Here is a 22,752-nt window from a genome sequence, read left to right as displayed (position 1 = left end):
GCTCTCTGCAATGAGATCTCGTCCCGAGATCTCGTCCCGAGATCTCGTCTCCTGGGAGCTTGGCACGAGATCTCGTTGCCAAGATCTCAATCTGAGCATGCGTCGCCCCCAGCGGCCATTTTCCTGAAGGCCACAGCATTGCAGCAATGGATGTGTGGGGGCCTCTGGGCTTTCACAAAATGTTGGCAGAGCCCCCCGAGAACACCAGAGCACCAAACCATAGAGATGAATGTGATATATATTTCACACTCATACATACATATAATTGAGTCATAGCAGTACAAAAAGAGGTAGATTACCTGAAATAGAGGTAGTTAGAGTCTGATGGCAAGGGACCTGCCTGCAACCCCTATGTACGTTTCGGATGAATGCTCCTTCATCAGGGGTTGCAATTGATGTAAGTATGAGTGTGAATTATATATCACATTCATCTCTATGGGCAACGATGCCTTTTAGGCCATTTGGTCACCTATGTCTTTTGTGGACTTAGTCTGCCCTTGTTTGTGAGGGCTTATTGAGACCCATGTGTCTTGCCACCATTCTTTTATCTGCTTTTCATATTTCAATAAAGTTTTGCACAATTTCTTATTATCATCTGTGTCAATTGTTTTTTGTTGGTTTTTCCTTCCCCCCTACACAGTATTTATAAGTATGTTTCGACTATAAGACTTACCCCCATTTTCCCCAAAAATTTTTTGGGAAAAAGTGTGTCTTGTAGTCCAAAAAATACGGTACTCTGCTGCTGCTGGTTCTGTCTGTGTGCTAAGTAAGGAATGCAGAACTGTCTCTGTGCTGTTCTGTGTATGGGAGACATCATAGCAGCTTGTCTCCTCCCACCAGCTCAGCATCAATTGCAAATTAGGAAAAGTGTTGTTATTCTTCATGTACACATGTTGTACAGTTTATTTTCACAAGTTACTTGAAAGTACAGTTACAGTATTCTTTAAAGGGGTTGTACAGATTTATCATGAAAGTGTGCCATATGTAAATATAGAGCCATTTATTGATAACTTCAAGAGAATTAGGTGGTGATGTATCAGTGCAACAATTACAGATTAAGAATAATTAAGAATAATTAAGATGCCCTCAATACCAACTGACACAAACAGCATGTGAGAGGAATATGGCACTACCTAAATATTCTGTAATAATCATCTTTCTCAATTAAACATTGTCATGTTTTTTTCAGGCCTTAAAGGTGGCTCATGCTGGAATCTCTTTATCAGAACTGGAGGCCTCTGTAGCTTCACCATTTACTTCGAAAATCCCTAATATTGAATGTGTGCCAAAACTGATCAAGTGAGTTTTACTAAAGTGAAGACATGTAATAACTATAGAAAGGACCATTTTAACAAGGATCATCCCAAATTTTCTGTATTGATATTACAGCCACTGTTTTGTGCTATTAAAAAAAATTAAACAATAGGTTGTTCAATTTAACAAACTTAACACAAACACAGTATTAGGCTAGCCGGTTTATATGTTTTCAAATCTCATAGATATTATTATTTGTTTTACTTTACTACAAATTTTTTAATTGAATCACAATGCAATGATTTTTTTTCTCACCATGACATGATATCATGTTTTTTAACCCCTTTCTGACATCATTTATTACTCCCATCAGCCTACCCCTGCTGCTGCTAATAACAGCAACAGCAGGAGTGGCTGATAGGGGTATTCATCAGCCGCCGCCTGCACTATAAATAAATAAATAAATTATAAAAACGGCATGGGTTCCCCTGTATTTTCTGTAACCAGCCAGGCAAAACTCACAGCTGGGGGCTGCAACCCTCAGCTGTCAGCTTCAGCAAGGCTGATTATCAAGAATAAAGGGCTCCCCTCGCTTTTTTTCAATTATTTAAATAAATAATTTTAAAACTTGGCATGTGGTCACCCCTATTTTTGACAACCAGCCTTACTAAAGCTCACAGCTGGGGGGCCGGCATTCTCAGGCTGGTAAGGGGCCATGGATATTGACCCCCCTAGCCTAAAAATAGCAGCCCATAGCTGCCCAGAAAAGGCACATGTATTAGATACGCCAATTCTGGCGCTTTGCCCGGCTCTTCCCACTTGCCCTGTATAGGTGGTAAGTGGGGTTCATAATTGGGCGGTTGAGTTATGTGAGCCAGCACCGGGGAACAACGCTTACTGTAATGCCTTTTCTTTTCCGGCGCCAATGTGTGTCACACAGATGACATCCATGTGTGTTATGCGTATGCACATATGTGTGACATTTTGTAACCCGTGCAGCATTAAAAAATGGACATGTCAGCATGTTTTGCCCATGGACACATGGTCCGTAGAAGTACACAGTGACATGTGCATAGACCCAGTCACTTGAATAGGCAAATAGCGCTCCGTTCCTCCCGAGTCTCTCCATTTGGTTAAGTAGTACTGTACAACCACATATGGGGTATTGCCTTGTTCAGTAGAAATTGTGGGACAAATTTTGGTGCCATTTTTAAACTCTTCCTATGTGAAATTGTAAAATCTTTGGCACAAAGATAGCACTAGTAGATCATGTATAAATTATCAACTATTGTCTACAATACACTTTTCATTCTGGCAAAACACCACTAGTTATCTTCAAGATGAAAATGTGTATTACCGTCAAGATAAAAGTATGGCAGTTATTTGGCAAATAAAAATTAATACATTATGCCACTTATTTCTATTTAGTTAGGTATTTATTTTTATTTTCAGAGAAGGAAGAAACTGCCTTGTAACATCATTCTGCGTGTTCAAGTATGTAGCAATGTATGCTATCATTGAATTCTCATGTATGCTGATTCTATTTTGGGTACGATCATATATTTTAATATGTTAAATTGATGCCATCTTTATTAGTTGTACATTAATATAGCCCTTTCCAAATTTGTCTTTAAATGCTTAGTGTTATTGTAACACCCGCTAATGATTTTATTTTGTACTAGAAAATGCTATCATCATTATTGCTGCTTTGCTATTACGGTTTCTACTTTTCCAGTATTTACAAGCACGTGTTACATCTTTGTCATAAAATTTAGTAGAAGCTACAAAAAATTGTTTTATAAAAGACAGATTATGTTTGGTGCAATTTCACCACTTCGAACAAAATGTCATACCTGCAGCCAATCAGTGATAGCTGATTGGCTGCAGTGGTCATGTAACAACCCCCATTGGAAGAGGAATTGAGGAGACAGGAGGTAGAAAAATGAGAAGATATAGCAGGAGTATTTTTTTCTTTCTTCTTTTTATAAGCCTACTATGTCAATGCTCCATTTATTCTCTGTGGGATTGTTGGCGATAGCCGAGAAGATTTTGTCCTTTCCCAACAGTCCCATTAAAAATAAAGAGTGATCGGAGCATATACAGTGGACAAGTGATCATTTTCAATATAGTGAATAGGCCTTTAACATTTCTGCTACTTTTCTAACTAGCAAATTATCAGAAAACAACACTAGGCCCCTATATGAGAGCTTCAGCAATAGGGCATGCACACTAGGCATGTTACACCTAAAAACTAACATTGTAGATGTGTAACATACATTGTAGAGTTCTGCATAATAATATTACAGGTTGCATAATAATCTTGTTCCCAAATTTTTGGTTATCTTCTTTTATCTCGTTTTGCATGAAAAGTTTATACCTTTTACTTTTTCTTTTTATGTAGAAAAATAAGTTTATAGGAGTCTATCCTTATATGATGCAAGATGTGGCTATAACCATTGCCGTCACTTTAACAAGTAAGTATGCTGAAGGAAATCCATGAAAAATGAGTATATGCACATGAACAATTATAATTTTGTTGTACTTTATGCTAAAGCTGTGTTCACACGTTAATAACATAATGTACTATCTCGTCCATGTGCCCTGGTCCTTAATGCCCATGGAAGGGAAATTACATCATGCGCGATTAGCTGTGCTCACGGGGGGAAGTGCGGATGATCGCAGCCGGTTGTCAGCTGATTCTCTCAGACCGCTCCCGGCATTTTAACCCCCGGAACACTGCGTTCAAACATGATCGCAGCATTCCGAAAGCAGGCAGAGGAGCTGTCAGCTCTGACAGCCCCTCTGCCGTTGAATCAGAGACGCCGCAGCATGACGCGGGGTCCCAATCACTGCCATGGAGACCCGATGTTGTCATGACAACATTTGGGTCTCCAGGCCTGAGAGACTTCCTGTCATGCGCAGTGCATGTCAGGAAGTCTCACAGGTCAGTGCACAGAAGCTGCAGCGCTAACAGCTTCTATAGCATGCAGCTATGCATGCTATAGAAGCGATCAGGCTGCACAAAATGAGTGACCCATAGTGGGACAAGGTGTAAAAGTAAGAAGAATTAAATAAAAAAAATTTTTTTTAAATAATTGTGAAAATATTATAAAAAATAATACAAAAATCAATATTTAGTCCAGCAATAAGTAAATATTTAGAATTCAATGAAGAAAAGAAGGACCGCACTCACCGGGCTAGTGAAGAAACACCTGCTGCTTAATTGGCACATGTGAAAAATTCTGGCCGGGGGAGTGAGAGCAGGAGTGTGCATAGAGCTGACAACGGCCGTTTCATGCTGAACCAGCGTGAAACGGGACCCATTGAAGTGCTGGTTCAGCGCGAAACAGCCGTTGTCAGCTCTATGCACACTCCTGCTTTCACTCCCCCAGCCAGAATTTTTCACATGTGCCAATAAAGCAGCAAGTTTTTCTTTATTAGCCCGGTGAGTGCGGTCCTTCTTTTCTTCATTGGATTCTGGATATTGCTGTAGTTTCATAAGGACGAGGAACCATGGCTGAAGGCAAGACGGCAGCATGACCACAGTTCACAGCTGGGACCCACTACGGTAATAGCGGTGCCATCTATTTTCTCTTTCATATTTTACCTATAAATAAATATAAAAAAACTCTAAACCATAAAAGTACACATATTTAGTATTGCCATGTCTGTAACGATGCGACCTATAAAACTTTCCCACTAGTTAACCCCTTTACTGAACTCCATTAAAAAAACAAGGCAAAATAACAATGTTTTATCATCATACCGCCGAACAAAAAGTGGAATAACACTTGATCAAAAAGATGGATATAAATAAACGTGGCACCGCTGAAAATGTCATCTTGTCCTGCAAAAAACAATCCACCATATAGCTCCATCACAGAAAAATAAAAAAGTTATAGCTCTCAGAATAAAGCGATGCAAAAATATTTATTTTTTATATAAAAAAGGTTTTATTGTATAAAAGCTCCAAACATAGAAAAAGATATAAATGAGGTATCGCTGTAATCGTACTAACCCGAAGAATAAAACTGCTTTATGAATTTTACCACATGCGGAATGGTATAAAGGCCTCCCAAAAGAAATTCATGAATTGTTGGGTTTTTTTCATTCTTCCTCCCAAAAATCGGAATAAAAAGCAATCAAAAAATGTTATTTGCCCAAAAATGATGCCAATAAAAACATCAACTCGACCGGCAAAAAACAAGACCTCACATGACTCTGTGGGCAAAAATATGGAAAAATTATAGCTCTCAAAATGTAGTGATGCGAAAGCTATTTTTTGCAATAAAAAGTGTCTTTTAGTGTGTGACAGCTGCCAAACATAAAAACCCGCTATAAAAACACGCCATAAATAGTAAATGAAACCCCCTTTACCAGCCCCTTAGTTAGTGAAAAATAATAAAATAAAAAATATATTTATTTCCATTTTCTCATTAGGGTTAGGGTTGGGGTTGAGGCTAAAGATAGGGTTAGGGTTGGGGATAAAGTTAGGGTTAGGTTTGGAGCTAAAGTTAAGGTTAGGGTTGGGGCTTAAGTTAGGGTTAGGGTTGGGGCTAAAATTAGGATTAGGGTTAGGTTTGGGATTAGGGATAGGGTTTGGATTAGGGTTAGGGGTGTGCTAGGGTTAGGTTTGTAGTTAGAGTTATGGTTAGGGTTGGGATTAGGGTTAGGGGTGTGTTGGGGTTAGGGTTGGAGTTAGATTTGGAGGGTTTCCACTGTTTAGGCACATCAGGGGCTCTCCAAACGTGGCATGGCATCTGATCTCAATTCCAGCCAATTTTGCATTGAAACGGCGCTCCTTCCCTTCCAAGCTCTGGCATACACCCAAACAGTGGTTTACCTCCACATATAGTGTATCAGCATACTCAGGACAAATTGCACAACAACTATTGTGGTCCAATTTCTCCTGTTAACCTTGGGAAAATAAAAAATTGGGGGCAAAAAGATCATTTTTGTGAAAAAATATGTTTTTTTATTTTTATGGCTCTACATTATAAACTTCTGTGAAGCACTTGTGGGTTCAAAGTGCTCACCACACATCAATATATGGGGTATCGACGTACTCAGAACAAATTGTACAATAATGTTTGGTGTCCAATTTATCTTGTTACTATTGGTAAAATAAAACAAATTGGATCTGAAGTAAATTTTTGTGAAAAAAAGTTAAAAGTTGATTTTTTTAAAGCATTCCAAAAATTCCTGTGAAGCACCTGAAGGGTTAATAAATTTCTTGAATGTGGTTTGAGCACCTTGAGGGGTGCAGTTTTTAGAATGGTGTCACTTTTGGGTATTTTCTATCATATAGACCCCTCAAAGTGACTTCAAATGCAATGTGGTCCCTAAAAAAATGGTTTTGTAAATTTTGTTGTAAAAATGAGAAATCGTTGGTCAACTTTTAACCCTTATAACATCCTAAAAAAGAATTGGTTCAAAAATTGTGCTCATGTAAAGTAGACATGTGTGAAATATTACTTATTAAGTATTTTTGAGTGACATATCTCTGTGATTTAAGGGCATGAAAATTCAAAGTTGGAAAATTACAAAATTTTCTAAATTTTTGTCAAATTTCCATTTTTTTCACAACTAAAAGCAAGTCATATCAAAGAATTTTTACCCCTGTCATGAAGTACAATATGTCATGAGGATCCATGGAAGCGTTCCAGACTTATTACCTCATAAAGGGACAGTGGTCAGAATTGTAAAGATTGGGCTTGTCATTAACATGCAAACCACGCTCGGGGGTAAAGTGGTTAATCACTGTGGGGAAAAAAAAGTGATCTTTTAAATGATTTATGATATTATTAGTTATTATAAGCGAATCTGCCTAAATTAGATGTGGAAACAAATGTTTATTATGATCTGAGGTCACTGAGACCAAGGCACATAATAGACATAGGGTTTGTTAGGCATCGGATTCCTGACACTGCACAGCAGGAATCCAGAGCCGTGCATCTGGCGGTCTCCCATTCACCTCCGACTGCTCCGGGACCTGCTCAGCAATCCCGGCGATCCAGGCATGCGGCTCAGACTCGCTCTGTCAGTCTGAATGTTGCTGCCACCTCTGGTGCAGCATTGGTAGCGCAACCTGCCTTACAGGAAACCGCTCCAGAGGCTATGTCCTCTCGCCGTGGTACTGGGCATGCTCACAAGTTGACCTCTCAGTGGAGAGCAGGGGTCACATGCTCAGGTCCTGCGTCGGATCTGATTGGTCCTTCCCAAACTACCGGAAGGTCCCGGAAACGCATGGCTATAAAAAGCCCGCATGGCAGCTCGGCCATCCGCTAGTGTAGACTAAGATTGCTATGTGTGAATGGTGATGGATGCATGTGTCTGGTGACTGACTTATTTGAAACCCCTTCCCTCTGATAATACGAATGGTGACAGAGTGTTGGTACTAGTCAGCGCCAGGTAGTGGCAGGTCAAACGCCACTGTGCTCACCGCACCTAGCACTAGCGTCCGACAGTGTCCGATTTCTCCGGCACCGTCGTTAAAGCGACTCCAGTTTACGTCGCGCTGCAGTCAGGAGCACCTCTTGGCGTTCGTGGCTGCGACGCTACACGCTGGCTGGCCCTGTGATCTGAACAGGCCCAGCGTTTATCTCTATATTACTCTAGGGCATCTCTGTGCCTTAAACAGAGCTGCTCCTAGCACCTCGGGTGACGCTAACCAGAGCACGGTATTCCGCCCTATGGCGAATCTGCCTTTGTCCAGCAGCGGTCTTGTCACCTACCGCACGGTTGACCCCGGGCGGCGAACGCACCTCCTATTATTTATATTTGGTGCATTCCGCCATCCTTAACAGGGTTAAAAGAAAATTAGCACAATACTTACCTCTTCTTGGCCTTCACTTGTCCCAGTACACAATGTTTTTTGCTCCAGTCACTAGTGTTGAGCGATACCATCCGATACTGAGAAGTATCGGATCGGATTGGATCGGACCGATACCCCAAAAAGTATCGGTATCGCCGATTCCGATACCGGAAGCCCCATACAAGTCAATGGGAAAGAAATATCGGAATTAAAAAAAACCCTTTCTTTCCTTGTACATCCATTTCGGGAGGGGGGATGTTGTGAGTTCATTTTCCCCTTCGTCACTGAGGTCTGGTGAACTCCCTATTCTGGTGAAGGAAGGTAATGAGCCTGATTATCAGGCACCTGAGCCTGATGAGGATGACTGGCTGAGTGGAGTCACGGACTGGATATAAGGCTGCCGACGCCCTTCTGCCCTGCGGGTGATTTCTCTGTGGACTTCTAGGACACCAGTCTGATTCCTGCTCCTCTAAGCTAAGTTTTTCTGCTTTGCCTGTTTGCATTAGTGTTTAGTTTTTGTTTTCCTTGCTTTTCTGGATTCTGCCATTCCCTGCTGGCGTGAGCTGAATCTCCTTTTGCCTGTAGCTCTGTATTCAACGGTACAACATACATACAACATGCTCCAGACACACAACATACATGCAACATGCATACTGCATACATACTTCATATATACTACATTCATACAACATACATACTACATACATACTTCATATATACTACATTCATACAACATACATACATACATACTACATATATACTACATTCATACAACATGCATGCATACTATATACATACTACATACATACAACATACATACAACATGCTACAGACATGCAACATACATACTACATACACACTACAACATGCTACAGACATAACAACATACATACTACATTCATACTACATACATACTATATTCCTACGACATGCATACATACTACATACATACTTCATATATACTACATTCATACAACATACATACATACTACCTACATACTGCATACTACATACAATACATTAATACTTTCATACAATACATATATATAGACATACAGTACATATAACATAGAGTACATACTCACCATAACTTGTCACTTTGTTCCCCGAAGCCAATGTCATCTGTGGAAAAATATGAAAAAAACAAAGAAGCAATATACTCCCTGATCCGCAGAAATCCACAGTGTCCCACGACGATCTCCCGTAGAGAACAGCAGCATCAGCTGATGCGACCGCTCTCTAGGGAGCTCCTCCGCCACTGTAAAAAAATAGTCCATAGTCTTACTTTATGGCAAATGCTGCATGTGAACTTTCTCACACAGCAATGCCAAAAGTGAGACTAGGGACTATTTTTTTACAGTTGTGGAGGAATACAGTGAGGAAGGATACCTCCCTCCCATCATTGTATTCCTGGGGCCCGCAGAGAGCGGTGGCATCAGCTGATGCTGCTCTTCTCCACGGGAGATCGTCGTGGGACACTCGTGGATTTCTGCGGATCAGGGAGTATATATCTTGTTTGTTATTTTCATATTTTTCCACAGATGACATTGGCTTCGGGGATCAAAGTGACAAGTGATGGTGAGTATGTACTCTATGTTATATGTACTGTATGCCTATATGTATGTATTGTATGAATGTATTGCATGTAGTATGTATGTAGTATGTATGTTGTATGTATGTAGCATGTTGTATGTATGTTGTATGAATGTAGTATATATGTAGTATGTAGTATGTATGTAGTATGTATGTATGTTGTATGTATGTTGTATGAATGTAGCATATATGAAGTATGTATGTAGTATGTATGTTGTATGAATGTAGTATGTATGTAGTATGTAGTATGTATGTATGTTGTATGAATGCAGTATATATGTAGTATGTATGCAGTATGTATGTATGTTGTATGAATGTAATATACAGTATATGAAGTGTGTATGTAGTATGTATGTATGTTGTATGAATGTAGTGTGTATGTAGCATGTAGTATGTATGTATGTTGCATGAATGTAGTATATATGTAGTATGTATGTAGTATGTATGTATGTTGTATGAATGTAATATATATGAAGTATGTATGTAGTATGTATGTATGTATGTTGTATGAATGTAGTATATATGAAGTATGTATGTTGTATGAATGTAGTATGTATGTAGTATGTAGTATGTATGTAGTATGTATGTAGTATGTATATATGTTGTATGAATGTAGTATATATGAAGTATTTATATAGTATGTATGTAGCATGTAGTATGTAGTATGTATGTATGTTGTATGAATGTAGTATATATGTAGTATGTATGTACTATGTAGTATGTATGTAGTATGTATGTGTTAAGTAGTATGTATGTATGTTGTATGAATGTAGTATATATGAAGTATGTATGTTGTATGAATGTAGTATATATGTATTATGTATGTATGTATGTTGTATGAATGTAGTATATATGAAGTATGTATATAGTATGTATGTTTATGAATGTAGTATATATGTAGTATGTATGTAGTATGTATGTAGTATGTATGTATTATGTAGTATGTATGTATGCTGTATGAATGTAGTATATATGTAGTATGTATGTAGTATGTATATATGTTGTATGAATGTAGTATATATGAGGTATGTATATAGTATGTATGTAGCATGTAGTATGTAGTATGTATGTTGTATGAATGTAGTATAAATGTAGTATGTATGTAGTATGTATGTATTTTGTATGAATGTAGTATATATGAAGTATGTATATAGTATGTATGTTGTATGAATGTAGTATATATGTAGTATGTATGTACTATGTATGTAGTATGTATGTGTTAAGTAGTATGTATGTATGTTGTATGAATGTAGTATAAATGAAGTATGTATGTTGTATGAATGTAGTATATATGTAGTATGTATGTATGTATGTTGCATGAATATAGTACATATGAAGTATGTATATAGTATGTATGTTTATGAATGTAGTATATATGTAGTATGTATGTAGTATGTATGTATTATGTAGTATGTATGTATGCTGTATGAATGTAGTATATATGAGGTATGTATATAGTATGTATGTAGCATGTAGTATGTAGTATGTATGTATGTTGTATGAATGTAGTATAAATGTAGTATGTATGTAGTATGTATGTATGTATTTTGTATGAATGTAGTATATATGAAGTATGTATATAGTATGTATGTTGTATGAATGTAGTATATATGTAGTTTGTATGTAGTATGTATGTAGTATGTATGTATTATGTAGTATTTATGTATGCTGTATGAATGTAGTATATATGTTTTATGTATGTAGTATGTATATATGTTGTATGAATGTAGTATATATGAAGTATGTATATAGTATGTATGTAGCATGTAGTATGTAGTATGTATGTATGTTGTATAAATGTAGTATTTATGTAGTATGTATGTATGTATGTTGTATGAATGTATTATATATGAAGTATGTATATTGTATGTATGTTGTATGAATGTAGTATGTATGTAGTATGTATGTAGTTTGTAGTATGTATGTAGTATGTATGTTTTTGTTTTTTTTTACATTCAACACATTAGCCGGATGATGGGACTACTACTGTCCCATCATTGGCTAATGTGTCAATCACTGTCATAGTAGCAGGCATCGCCCGATGGGACTTGTAGTCCCATTGGACGTTGCCTGCACAGAGCCCCGGCAGCCCGCACAGAGCCCCGGCAGCCCGCACAGAGCCCCAGCAGGTCCGTACAGAGCCCCGGCAGGCCCGCATAGACCCCCGAGAGGCCCGTACAGGCCCTCGACAGCCGGTACAGACCCCCGACAGCCAGCACAGGCCCCCGGCAGGCCCGTAGAGACCCTGCATCATGATGCGCACAGACCGCGCATCATGATGACATCATTTCAGCAGCCAATCACAGCCACAACAGTTGCTCATTGCATTATGGGGACTTCCGATTCCAGTATCCGATATTGAAAAAATACCGGAACTCAGTATCGGAATTCCGATACAGTGAATATCATCCGATACCCGATATTTGCAGTATCAGAATGCTCAACTCTACCAGTCACTCATCAGGGCTTTTGGACTCTGTTGCTGATCGGGCCTCATGACATTTTGATGTTGCATGATGCCAAGTCAAAGAGTTGAGGTCTAGTCCACAGGGAGCTGCACAGCAGGACAGGTGAAGGGCAGAAAAAGGTACTATATTTTTATATCCATTCCTAACCCTACAACTAATCTAACAAAAGGGAGGCCATCTGCCACTGGATTCAAGAAAATTAAAAAATGCTTCTAAAACTAAATCCAATACCATTTTTTTAATCAATTCTTTCATCTTTATTTGTAATATTTTGAATTTTCTGTATGCCTCAAAAGTAAGTCAATTTCTTCTACACTATATCACAGTAGATGTCTGATGAAAATGTGTGGGTTACTAAGTAAATTGTGCTGTCATTTACTTACAGGATTATATTCTTTTTCAGTGAGTCTTACTGGCCCCGCTCTGAAATTGGCTCCTTATCGGCCTTCTGGACAGCTCATTTCTCCACCTTTGTTATTGTCAATGGTTTTGCACACCATCTTTAGTTTGATTGTGCAAATAATTGCTTTCACAGTGGTTCAGACACAGCCGTTTTATGACGACTATGATGTTTTCAGGTAAATTTATATTATCTCTGTTTATAGATGGAGATAAAGGATGGTGCTGGTTGTGTTAACATTTATTATATGCTGAACTAAATGACACCAGAACAAGCTGGACATTAAATTTGTAGGAGGGTTTAATCTTTCACTAACAATTATGCAAAATTGATGTTCTCCACAATGAATAATACATTTCTTTAGTACAGGGTAGGTGGCTACCCTGTAAATCAATGGAACATGAAACATAACCCCTGTAAGCCGAGATTGTCTAATACCTTCTAAAAAGATTAAAAAAAAAATATGAAACAAGATTTAGACTACTACTATACACACCATATCATAATATTGCTAGCAAGTAAGAATAATTTGGGGTGCACTCTGTGTCAATGGGATGGGGCTGCAAGCAGATCAGTCAGAATGGGTCCCATGACACATAAACGTAACTTCACTGCACATTCACAAAATTATGCAAATAAAAGAATCTTTATTTCTTAATTCCACTGGGCAAATGAAAAATAATTCAGTTATATACGTGACTTGATAAAATTTTGAGTCTCCCAACACTGTACAATGGTCTCTCTTTTCACATCAGAGCAGCCACATTCAACTCCAAGATTCTTCAATCCCAAAAATGCAACACCGTGACAAAGATTCAGGAGAGTGGAAACAATGAACAGTACTGAATTAATTTTCAAAAACCCTGTGGAATTACAAAATAAAGATCCTTTTAGTTGCATCATTTTGGCAGTGTGCAGTGAAGTTACTTTCACAATTTAGCTAGCATACATTGTTAATAAAATTATTTACTGCACTTGCCAAAAGTTTGGACACAACTGCTCATCCAGTGGTTTCCTGTGTTCTTAACTGAAATGTGCACTTTTTTAGATACAGACTGAAGGATTCACAGTGGGCCACATAGATGTAGAAACCATCTGCTCAACTTTTCTACATCTCACAAAGACATGCCAGTTGGTATCAAAAATCTCAAATTTTGACTCATCATACCGCATTTTTTCTGTGCTGTATTGTGCATAAATATGTGACCCTTCAGATTTTGTATTAGTCAATGCCTGATGAAGAGACCTGAGTAGTCTCGAAAGCTTGCAATGTGTTACCATCTTTTCAGTTAGCCATTAAAAAGTATCAACCACTGAGGACTCTCAATTCTGAATATTTTTCATACCACAGTACAAATTTCCAGTTATCTAATGTCTAGTTTTGGTGTGGCTTGACTCTTCTTGCTTGTGGTCCTCAGTAATGAAGGGTGAACCCCCCCCCCCCGATGTTCGGGATCGCCGGGTTCACTCAAGTTTTTTTGTAAAGTTAGAGCTCGGGGCCGGAGATGACGCAAACTTGCTTCAGAACCCCGAGCTTGGAGTTTACAGATATGGGATGGGGCAGGGGGGGCTGTAAAAAAAGCATATAACTAATAATAAACATTATAATTAGACTTACCAGTCCAGCGACGTGTCCTCCCGTCTCGATGTCTCCCGGCCGCATCTACTTCCAGGGCCGCTCATTAACTTCTGAGTTATTCACTCCACTGCTCGGTGCTTGGCAATTTTCAGCTGGTGTTGGCAGTGTTCGTGCGGTGACGTCAGGGAGCAGTGAACACCACCGGAAGTTAATGAGTGGCCCCGAAGCAGATGTGGCCCAGAGACAGCGAGACGGTAGGACGCATCGCTGGACAGGTAAGTATAATAATAATGCTTATTTCTAATTTTATGCTTTTTTTTACAGGCCCTGGACCCGAACTGGACCTGAACTGTAACATGGGTTTCCCATGGAAACCCATGTTCGGGACCTTGTGACCAAACACTGTGTGTTCGGTACAGGTCCAGAACTTTACAGTTCGGGTTCGCCCATCCCTAGTCCTCAGTAGTTGATTCTTTGCAGCAATTTGACCATAAAAGTCTTCTTGCAATCACCTCTGTACAGTTGATGTTGATACATGTTTGCTAGTTGATGTCTGTGCATCATTTATCTGAAGTGCTGTTAATTTTCTGAGTCTGGAAACTCTGATGAACTTATCAGCCACAGAAAAGGTAATTCTTGGTCTTCCTTTGTGGTTTACCTGCTTTCAGTTTAAATCTACAATGTGCAGTCTAAATCTACAATGTGCACATTACAATAAGAATAAGGAAAACCATTGCATGAAGAGATGCCTCCAAACTATTGACTAATATTTTATTTGTAAGCTTTACTGTGGAAAAAATTTAGGCAGGTGTAATTAAGAACAATCTTTAGTGTAAATAAGAACCAGGAGTTCTGAAAGTGATGGCATGGCCCTTTCAGAGCTCTGATCTCAAAATCATAAAGTCTGTATTTATTACATGAAGAGACAGAAGGATTTGCTCAAACCTCAGTTGACAAAAGATCTGTAGTTAGTTCCAAGATATCCAGAAAAACATCTCTACTGAGTGCCTTCAATAATTTAGTGAAAGTAAACCTAGAAGAATTGATGCTTTGATGCTGTTTTGAAGGGAAAGTGCAGTTGCACCAAATATTGATTTGATTTAGATTTCTGTTTTGCTAATTCACTTTGCATTTTGTTAATTGATGAAAACAAAGTATTAAAACTTTTATTTTTAAAAGGTTCTGCTATGCAGCATTTCTTTCACACCTGCCTAAAACTTTTGCACTGTGGCATATTTATAAATTATTTTACCTATTTTGGGATCCATTCTTTTTTGCAGTGGATGTCTTACTTCGAATCACAGTGCACTGAACAATACTGTAGATGAGGCTGTCTTATTTAGTCAAAATTTTTTAACGACCACTATGTGGTTCATAAGTGGGATGAATCTCATTATTGTAGAATTCGTATTTTGTAAAGGAAGACCTTTCAGAAAGCCAATCTACACTAACTGTAAGTATAAAATGTGACAATTAAAGCAATTATTTTGTAACTAGATGGAGGCCCGATGCTACCGCATCGGGAGAGAGGTGATGTCACGATGTGGACAGGCTTGGCCGCACTCAGAAACTCTCATCCACAAGCGGTCACCCACCTATCCACTTTCTCTTTCCACCATGTGCTGAGTTATCCTGTCTGTGCTCTCTCCTGTCATCTGTCTCTGTGTCTCAATCTATATTTAATGTATATATGTGATTTCTATCTATGTCCTATCTATGTGTCTATGTATCATCGATGTATGTTATCTGGACCTATCATCTATCAATGCATGTGAAATGTATCTAGCAGCTATGTATGTAGTTTATATCTATTTAGCATCTGCCTTTGTATCTCAAATCTATGTAGCTATTTATCTATCAATATCTGATATCTATTTATCTCTATGGACCACACCCTGAGGTGGAGATATGGTGAACAGCCATTTGTTGTGAGTTCATTTTCCCCTTCACTACTGAGGCCCGAGGAACTCCCTCTTCTGGTAAAGAAAGGTAGTGAGCCTGATTATCAAACACCTGAGTCTGATGATGATGACTGGCTGAGTGGAGTTACTGACTGGATATAAGGCTGCCGACTCCCTTCTGGCCTAGCTGCTTCAGGATCTTTTTCATATCAGCTTGTTGGCTTATGTCTTTGATAGGGTTTGGCAGATTGCAGACAGCAACCTTCCTTTCCTGTTCTGTTTAGCTAGCTTGGGCCCCATCGTTTGCTCAGCCTATCTTTCTATCTGTGTGAGTGTTTTTTCATCTTGCTTCACTGTCATTATATGTTGGGGGCTGCCTTTTACTTTGCGGTCTGCTCTGGGGCAGTTTAGATTTCCTTTTCTGTCTTTAGGCTATTTAGCGCTCCGGCTGTGATGGAGGGGTCTAGGGCATCGTAGGAACCCCCCACGGCTACTGCTAGTTGTGTTGATAGGTTCAGGGGTCTGCAATCTGATAGTTGCCAACTTCTCTGGTTTTCTGGACGTAGCTTCTATTTTTGTGTCTGCCTCCTACGGTGACTCAATCATAACAGAATCACCTGCCAAATCCTAGGGTACTCAATAGCAGGAAAGAATTGTATAATTTGGCGGACTTTTATGATGTATTTAGTGAGAATGAGTCTGCGTCTCTGCCTCCTCATAGGAGTTATGACTGTGCAATTGAACTGAGCCCGGGGTGTAAATTTCCCAAGGGTCGGCTCTTCAATTTATCTGTACCCGAGCACGAGGCTATGCGATCCTATATTAAGGAGGCGATGGAGAAGGGTCATATTAGACCATCCTCGTCACCCTTAAGTGCCGGTTTTTTTTTGTAGCCAAAAAGGATGGATCATTAAGACCTTGCATTGATTATCGTGCCCTCAACAAAATTACTGTTAAATATCAGTATCCGTTACCCCTGATTTCTGATCTATTCTCCAGAGTTAAAGGTGCTTGCTGGTTTACCAAGCTTGACCTCAGGGGGGCGTATAATCTTATTCGCATTAAGCATGGGGATGAATGGAAGACGGCGTTTAATACTCCGGAGGGACATTTTGAGTACCTGGTGATGCCTTTTGGGCTCACTAATGCCCCTTCTGTCTTCCAGTGCTTCATGAACGATATTTTCCGAGATTTTGTCGATAAATTTTTGATTATCTATCTGGATGATATTTTGATCTTCTCCAAGGATTGGGATTCTTATGTGGAACATATTCGTACTGTGTTCCGGATCTTGAGGGAGAATTCCCTGTATGTCAAAGGATCTAAATACCTTTTTGGAGTACAGAGGATTTCTTTTTTGGGATTTATTTTGTCCCCGTCAACTATTGAAATGGACCCGGCCAAGGTACAGGCCATTTACGATTGGGTTCAGCCCACTTCTTTGAAGGCCCTCCAGAAGTTTTTGGGTTTTGCTAATTTTTATCGGAAATTTATAGCAAAATTTTCTAGTATTGCCAAGCCATTGACTGATTTGACTAAGAAGGGTGCTGATGTGTTAAATTGGTCTGAGGAGGCTGTTTCTTCCTTTCAGGAGCTGAAGCGAAGATTCACCTCCGCCCCGGTTTTGCGGCAACCTAATGTCTCACTTCCGTTCCAGGTAGAGGTGGATGCTTCTGAGATTGGTGCAGGAGCTGTTTTGTCCCAAAAGGATCCTGTAACATCTAAAATGAATCCCTGTGCTTTCTTTTCCCGAAAGTTCTCTCCATCTGAACGTAACTATGATGTGGGGAATCGGGAGCTGTTGGCCATGAAATGGGCATTTGAGGAGTGGAGACATTGGTTGGAGGGAGCTAAGCATCAAGTCGTGGTCCTCACTGACCACAAGAATTTGATTTACCTAGAGTAGGCTAAGCGGTTGAACCCTAGACAGGCTAGGTGGGCCTTGTTTTTTACTCGTTTTGATTTTGTGGTTTCTTTTCTTCCTGGAACTAAGAATGTCAAGGCAGACACCCTCTCTAGGAGCTTCTTTGCTGATTCTCCTGTGGTGACCAAGCCTGCTACCATCTTAGGCAAAGGGGTAGTTCTTTCAGCCATCTCGCCCGATTTGAGACGTGCTCTGCAAGAGTTCCAGGAGGACAAACCTGAGCGTTGTCCCGGTGGAAAGTTGTATGTTCCTGACCAGTGGAAGAAGAGAGTGATGTCTGAAGTTCATTGCTCTGCTTTGGCTGGTCATCCAGGTATTTTTGGTACTAGAGATCTGGTGAGTCGGTCTTTTTGGTGGCCCTCCTTGTCTCGTGATGTCAGGAATTTTGTGCAGTCCTGTGGGACGTGCTCCCGGTCTAAATCGTGTTCTCGCTCTAGTGGGTTGTTGATGCCTTTGCCTGTCCCCAAGAGGCCATGGACCCATATTTCAATGGATTTCATCTCTAATATGCCTGTCTCTCAAAGGATGACTGTTATTTGGGTGATTTGTGATAGGTTCTCTAAGATGGTTCATCTTGTACCACTCCCTAAGTTGCCGTCTTCCTCTGAGTTGGTGCCCCTGTTTTTACAACAGGTGGTTCGTTTGCACGGGATTCCTGAGAACATTGTATCTGACAGAGGAGTCCAGTTTGTGTCTAGATTTTGGAGAACTTTCTATTCCAAGCTGGGAATTCAGTTGTCCTTCTCCTCTGCTTTTCACCCTCAGACCAATGGGCAGACAGAGAGAACAAACCAGACCTTGGAGTCATATTTGAGATGTTTTATTTCTGCTGATCAGGATGATTGGGTTTCATTTTTGCCCTTGGCCGAATTTGCTTTGAATAATAGAGCTAGTTCTGCCACTTTGATGTCACCTTTTTTTTGTAACTTTGGGTTTCATCCTCAATTTTCTTCAGGGCAGGTGGAGCCCTCTGCCTGCCCAGGTGTTGACACTGTGGTGGAGAGAATGCACCAGATCTGGGACCAAGTGGTGGATAAGTTATCTCTCTCCCAGGAAAATGCCCAGCAGTTTTCCAACCGACATTGGACCATTGGTCCCCAGTTTAAGGTTGGTGATATGGTGTGGTTATCATCAAAAAATATTGCTATGAAGGTGGCTTCTCCTAAGTTTAAGCCTAGATTTATTGGACCTTACAAGATTTTGGAGATTATTAATCCGGTCTCTTTTCGTTTGGCTCTTCCTGTCACATTTAAAATCCATAATGTGTTCCATAAATCTTTGTTGAAGAGGTTTGTTGAACCAGTTGTTCCTGGGGTGGCACCTCCAGACCCTGTATTGGTTGAAGGTAACATGGAATATGAGGTAGAGAAAGTACTGGATTCCCATCTGGCTAGACGGAGACTCCAGTATTTGGTTAAGTGGAAGGGTTATGGTCAGGAGGATAATTCCTAGGTCTCTGCCTCTGATATTCATGCCAAAAGATTGGTGCGTGCCTTTCATCGGGCTCACCCTGATCGCCCTGTTGGCGTGGTTGAGGGTTCGGTGACCCCTCCTCAAGGGGGAGGTACTGTTGTGAGTTCATTTTCCCCTTCACTACTGAGGCCCGAGGAACTCCCTATTCTGGTAAAGAAAGGTAGTGAGCCTGATTATCAAACACCTGAGTCTGATGATGATGACTGGCTGAGTGGAGTGTTGTGAGTTCATTTTCCCCTTCATTACTGAGGCCCGAGGAACTCCCTCTTCTGGTAAAGAAAGGTAGTGAGCCTGATTGTCAAACACCTGAGGCTGATGATTGTGACTGGCTGAGTGGAGTTACGGACTGGATATAATGCTGCTGACGCCCTTCTGCCCTGCGGGTGATTTCTCTGTGGGATCCTTGGAGACCAGTCTGAATTCCTGCTCCTCCAAAGCTAAGTTTGCTCCTCGGCCTTTTGCTTTTGTGCTTTGACTTTGTTTTTGCTTTGTTTTTCTGGATTTCTGCCATTCCCTGCTGGGGTGTGCTGAATTCATTTAGCTCTGTCTTCTGAAAATACCTGAGTGCTGATTCAGTTTTTGAAGCCTAGCTGCTTCAGGGCCTTTTTCTTATCAGCTGGTTGGCTTATGTCTTTGATAGGGTTTTGGCAGATTGCAGACAGCAGCTTTCCTGTCCTTTACTATCTAGGTAGTTTTCGGGCCCCGTCTTTGCTCAGTCTATCTTTCTGTCTGTTTTAGTATTTTCATCTTGCTTCACCGTCATTATATGTTGGGGGCTGTCTATTGCTTTGGGGTCTGCTCTGGGGCAGTTTAGATTTCCCCTTTCTTTCTTTAGGCCTATGTATTTCTCCGGCTGTGATCGAGGGGTCTAGGGCATCGTAGGAACCCCCCACGGCTACTGCTAGTTGTGTTGATAGGTTCAGGGGTCTGCAATCTGATAGTTGCCAACTTCTCTGGTTTTCTGGACTTAGCTTGTATTTCTGCTTTTGCCTCCTACGGTGACTCATTCATAACAGAATCACCCGCCATACCGCAGATTCTAGGGTACTCAATAGCAGGAAAGAATTGTAAAAAAAAAAAAGTGTATATTTTTTCCTCTATATCTCTGAGGCCGTAGGGGGAATTTTTTTTTCTCTCAATGGAGATCAAGCAATTGTCTGATCGTGTGGAGCAGCTCGCTGCGGAAGTGCGGGGAATTTCCGCCTACCTTGCTCATTCACATGCTGCTGAACCAAAGATTCCTACACCTTATGTATTTTTTGGGGATCAGTCTACATTTTTGAATTTCAAAAATAATTGTAAATTATTTTTTGCCTTGAAGCCTAACTCGTCAGGGAGCTCCACGCAGCAGGTTAAAATTGTCATCTCTTTGCTGAGTGGCGATCCCCAGGATTGGGCGTTTTCTTTGAAACCAGATGATCTTATTCTGACTAATGTGAACGCATTCTTTCAAGCTTTGGGGTTGTTGTATGACAAACCTAATGCCATTGATCAGGCTGAAAAGACCCTGCTGGCATTGAGCCAGGGTCATGATTCTGCAGAATTGTACTGTCAAAAATTCCGAAAGTGGGCAGTACTTACTACCTGGAATGATAATGCCTTGGCTGCTCTCTTTCGGAAGGGGTTGTCAGAAGCCGTAAAAGATACTATGGTGGGATTTTCTGTTCCCTCTGGTCTTGACGATTCTATGTCATTGGCCATTCAGGTTGATCGGCGTTTGCGCGAACGCAAAGCTGCACGAGAGGTGTTACCACCTGTTGAACAAATGTCTGAACCTATGCAATGTGATAGAGTTTTTTCCAGAGAGCAGCGTCAGGAGTTCAGAAGGCGTAATAAGTTGTGTTTTTTCTGTGGAGATGCCTCGCATATTATTTCTGTCTGTCCCAAACGAGAGAAACGCTTTGCACACACTTTTTCTGTTGGGGGTGTTCAACCTAAGTTTCTTCTGGCTATTACTCTGATCTGCTCCCTGTCCACATTTTCCACCAAGGCGTTTGTGGATTCGGGAGCAGCCCTAAACCTAATGGACTTGGATTTTGCTAAACGTTGTGGATTTCCGATGACACCTCTGTAGATGCCTATCCCTTTGAGGGGAATTGATGCTACTCCTTTGGCTAAAAATAAACCCCAGTTTTGGACCCAGGTGGTAATGCGGGTCGCCCCAGACCATCAAGAAAATTGCAGATTTCTGGTGTTGCATAATCTGCATGATACTGTTGTTCTGGGGTTTCCCTGGTTACAGATTCATAATCCAGTTTTGGATTGGAAATCTGTGTCTGTGGTGAGTTGGGGTTGTCGGTGTGCCTTTAGTGAGGCTCCGGTGTTTTCCACCTCTCCTCAGTCGCATGATGTTCCTGATTATTTGGCGGACTTTTATGATGTATTTAGTGAGAATGAGTCTGCGTCTCTGCCTCCTCATAGGAGTTATGACTGTGCAATTGAACTGAGCCCGGGGTGTAAATTTCCCAAGGGTCGGCTCTTCAATTTATCTGTACCCGAGCACGAGGCTATGCGATCCTATATTAAGGAGGCGTTGGAGAAGGGTCATATTAGACCATCCTCGTCACCCTTGGGTGCCGGTTTTTTTTTGTAGCCAAAAAGGATGGATCATTAAGACCTTGTATTGATTATCGTGCCCTCAACAAAATTACTGTTAAATATCAGTATCCGTTACCCCTGATTTCTGATCTATTCTCCAGAGTTAAAGGTGCTTGCTGGTTTACCAAGCTTGACCTCAGGGGGGCGTATAATCTTATTCGCATTAAGCATGGGGATGAATGGAAGACGGCGTTTAATACTCCGGAGGGAGATTTTGAGTACCTGGTGATGCCTTTTGGGCTCACTAATGCCCCTTCCGTCTTCCAGTGCTTCATGAACGATATTTTCCGAGATTTTGTCTATAAATTTTTGATTATCTATCTGGATGATATTTTGATCTTCTCCAAGGATTGGAATTCTCATGTGGAACATATTCGGACTGTGTTCCGGATCTTGAGGGAGAATTCCCTGTATGTCAAGGGATCTAAATGCCTTTTTGGAGTACAGAGGATTTCTTTTTTGGGATTTATTTTGTCCCCGTCAACTATTGAAATGGACCCGGCCAAGGTACAGGCCATTCACGATTGGGTTCAGCCCACTTCTTTGAAGGTCCTCCAGAACTTTTTGGGTTTTGCTAATTTTTATCGGAAATTTATAGCAAAATTTTCTAGTATTGCCAAGCCATTGACTGATTTGACTGAAAAGGGTGCTGATGTGTTAAATTGGTGTCCGGAGGCTGTTTCTTCCTTTCAGGAGTTGAAGCGAAGATTCACCTCCGCCCCGGTTTTGCGGCAACCTGATGTCTCAC

At 40.5% G+C, this 22,752-nt stretch overlaps 1 protein-coding gene across 1 annotated transcript in view; it reads left to right on the top strand.

The window, feature by feature from the left end:
• The window catches only part of LOC141092478 (probable cation-transporting ATPase 13A4), a 349,711-nt gene that overhangs the window by 270,225 nt on the left and 56,734 nt on the right, over window positions 1-22,752 (top strand). The window contains exons 23-27 of the mRNA XM_073578646.1: window positions 1,190-1,299; window positions 2,707-2,803; window positions 3,656-3,728; window positions 12,533-12,707; window positions 15,389-15,561. Coding sequence (XP_073434747.1) covers window positions 1,190-1,299; window positions 2,707-2,803; window positions 3,656-3,728; window positions 12,533-12,707; window positions 15,389-15,561 — 628 coding nt within the window. The remainder of the gene's footprint in view (window positions 1-1,189; window positions 1,300-2,706; window positions 2,804-3,655; window positions 3,729-12,532; window positions 12,708-15,388; window positions 15,562-22,752) is intronic.

This window comes from Dendrobates tinctorius, unplaced genomic scaffold (assembly GCF_039654945.1).
Source record: "Dendrobates tinctorius isolate UK_male_01 unplaced genomic scaffold, ASM3965494v1 ptg000060l, whole genome shotgun sequence".
NCBI classification, from domain to species: Eukaryota; Metazoa; Chordata; class Amphibia; order Anura; family Dendrobatidae; genus Dendrobates; species Dendrobates tinctorius.
Note: the sequence above shows the minus strand (reverse complement) of the source record. Positions and strands in the feature narration are given on the sequence as shown.